This window comes from Capricornis sumatraensis, chromosome 6, assembly GCF_032405125.1.
Source record: "Capricornis sumatraensis isolate serow.1 chromosome 6, serow.2, whole genome shotgun sequence".
NCBI classification, from domain to species: Eukaryota; Metazoa; Chordata; class Mammalia; order Artiodactyla; family Bovidae; genus Capricornis; species Capricornis sumatraensis.
This window is the reverse complement of record NC_091074.1, coordinates 24,464,009-24,467,212: the sequence shown is the minus strand read 5'-3', so window position 1 is coordinate 24,467,212 and position 3,204 is coordinate 24,464,009. Positions and strand designations below refer to the sequence as shown.

At 47.1% G+C, this 3,204-nt stretch overlaps 1 protein-coding gene across 1 annotated transcript; it reads right to left on the bottom strand.

Moving 5' to 3' along the window:
* Nucleotides 1-1,172: 1,172 nt before the first annotated feature.
* LINGO2 (leucine rich repeat and Ig domain containing 2) lies at nucleotides 1,173-2,993 on the bottom strand. The gene has a single exon (XM_068974582.1). It carries the CDS (start codon nucleotides 2,991-2,993, stop codon nucleotides 1,173-1,175), a length of 1,821 nt encoding a protein of 606 aa, XP_068830683.1.
* Nucleotides 2,994-3,204: the final 211 nt, after the last annotated feature.

The following is a 3,204-nucleotide window of genomic DNA, read 5'->3' as shown; positions in this document are numbered from 1 at the left end:
CAGATGATTCCTCAAACTGGCAGTGATCCAGCCTTCAGACAACATTGTTTTTAAAACAGATCCTTAGTTGTATGGATTGCCCTGGTTTCTGTTGGCATCTGAGAAGAACTTATTATCCAGAGAGCTTTACACATCTGAATTTTTTTCATCTTAGCTATGAGCTGAATATTACCTTAGGAGTAGATATAAGCATCACATCCTCTTCCCTTAGTAGCAATTGATGAAAGTAAAATCAAGTTGTGGTTAAAGGAATAAGTAAGTTTCATTATTGACACCTACCTTGCATTTTACAGGTGTAAACAGTGACACACCACTTTCTGGAGAAACCAAAGGCTTTGTTACAGTAAACTGGTCCAGTGTGATATCACAAGTATAAAAAATATTCCATTCTGTATCAAAACTAGGCACATGCCTTTATTTATAATAACAGAAGTTAACAGAGTTGGGCATTTTTGCCTTGGGTCCTATCTCTTGGCATCCTACATCAGACAAAACTCATCTCTCCACATATATCCACCCATAACTCCAGGGATCTAGTCTCAGGGTTATCTCTATGTAAGGGAAGGTGAAGTCACACTTGGGTTGATAGTGGTGTGTAACTAAAAAGCACAACCTCTCATTCATATTGCTTTAAAACATATACAGCATATATGTTTCCGAAAAGAAAAAAAAAAGAGAAGCATAAAGAATATATTGATTTCTTTGTGGTGTTGAACCAACAGTATGGGATGATGCAAGGCTTTTAACAAAGGAGAATCATAGATACAAATTTTTCTGTCGAGTATGGTTTAGACAAATATGTCTTTTTAATACGTAAATCCTACATTGTAGGTTGTTCCTTTTGATTTCTTCTTTTGTTTGTGCAGTGGTAGAAAAGGTTGAGTAACTGTCCATGAGCATGAGCCGAAGCTTCAGGTTCATTACTGAGATCCCCAGAATGCCAGTATTTGCAATGCAAACAATTAGTACCCCACTGTGTGAAGGGCTCTGACACATGCCTGCCTGCCTCTAGGTGGAGCGTCTCTATCACAAGTCCTCCTGCTTCTGCGGACCCTGCTTTGACACGCGGGAAGCTGCGCTAAGCTGCCTTTTAACCTAGTACTTTTCTTGTGCCAGGCTGTCTCACTGGTTACAGACAATGACACGGAAACAATAGTTGGAGCGGCCAACCCTCAAATCATTTTCATGTTGAATCTCCTGGGTCCAGCCACCTCCCCTTCCACGACAGCACCATTGCTTTTTCGGGGCACGTACTCAAGGTCAATGCTGTTTTTGTGTTTGCCTTTCCCTCGGCTCCACACAAAAAGGAGAAGAAAGCAAAATAACACGACTCCCAGGAAGGTGAAGCAGCCCATGGCTGTCGACACCAGTATTGTCTTAAGATCCAAGGAGAAAGTATTGGCATTGGTGCCATTGGAAATGGTGTCATTGGAGTCGGTCATGTACATAGGGGTCCTGTTGGCATAAAGAAAGCGGTCTGAAGCGAATCCTTTGACAGTTAAGGAGGCCGTGAAGGTGTCATTCCCGGCAGCATTGCTAGCGATGCAGACATACATCCCGCTGTCTTGATCCTGGGCGAAGCGGATCTCCAAGGTGCCATCACCCAGCACGGTGGCTCTTCCATTGGACTTGGTGGTGATGAACCGCCTTCGAGGTGTCACCCAGGAGATCACAGGCTGAGGGTCTCCATCTGCATTGCATTCCAGCTGTACCGTCTGGCCCTCATCCACAAGCAGATGCTGCAACTTCTTGTCACGGATTTTGGGTTTTTTGCAGGTGAAGTAAAAAGAAAGGGCAGTGCTGTGGAAATCTTTGAATGACCTCTCGCGGATAGTGTCTGGACCAGCGCACATGGGCTGCTGGCCACCGAACTGCAGGGTTGGGTGCCGCTGAAGGATCCATAGGAGACGGCAGTCACAGGCCAGAGGATTGTTGTTAATGCTCAGGACCTCCAAAGCCCTCGGGGAGGAGAAGACGTTCTCTTCCAGAGTTTCCAGAAGGTTCTGAGACACGTTGAGCACACGAAGGAAGCGGAGCCCTTGGAAGGAGTGAGGCTCAATGGTGCGGAGCTGGGCCCCCACTATATGAAGCTCTTGGAGGCGGATCAGGTCAGAGAACATGCCTGCCTCAATCGTGCTGATGGGATTGTAGGAGAGGTTCAGATGGGTCAGGTAGACCAGGTGTTTAAAGGCAAGGAAGGGGACGGTGGATAGGTTGGTGTTGGTGATGGAGAGGGAGGTGAGGTTGAGACCATAGAGGCTGTTGGCAGGCATCATATCCAGTAAAGGCCAATAGTCAATCTCTAGATGTTTCAGGTGGAACAGTCTTTTAAAGGCATACACGGGCATGTTGTTGATATTGAGATGCTTCAGGTGCAGGCTGATGAGGCTGCGGAGGTGTGAGAGGGCTTCTGTGGGTACCGCAGTGAGGTTACATTTCTCCAGTGTGAGCTGCTCCAAGCTAAGCAGTCCACTGAAGGCCCGGTGTGATATATAAACCAAATCGTTGTCCCCCACTTCTAGAGACTTCAGGTTATGCAAATCCTGGAACATGTAGTCCAGTAAAATGACAATTTTATTCTCACTAATGTCAAGCTTGGTGAGGTTGGAGAGGCCTGTGAAGACCCCCAAAGGGACCAACTTCAGGCGATTGCCCTTCAGGCGGAGGGAACGCAGGTTGAAGAGATTGTTAAAGGCTCCTGGCTCCACATTGGCAATGATGTTGTCACTCAAGTCTATCTCCTCCAGCAGAGGGTAAGAGATGAACTCTTCGGGGTTGATGCTTTTCAGCCTGTTCTTGCTGAGGTCCAAGATTTTGGTCTCGATGGGAATGCCCTCTGGGATGGTGAGCAACCTCCTCCTGTGGCAGCTAACAGATTTGTTCTGGGCCGAGCACTCGCAGCGAGCAGGGCAGCCAATGGTGGATCCCATGAAGATTAAGACCACAGCCAGACCCAGGAATGGCTGCCAACATGATAAGGCCGTGTGAAGCATGACTCCCCGTCTTAGTCTACACCTTGGTCACGGGCCTGCAGGAGAAGGGGCCAAAGAAGGGAGGAAGAAAAACTGAGTTAGGAAATAGGTAGGTAAAGAGACATAAAGGAGACAGTGAGTACAATGGAAAAGACCCTAGGTTTGGAGGGCTGCAGATCCGATCTGACCTTTAAACCTGAGAGCTGCCATCATTAACATGGTCGTGGGTAAG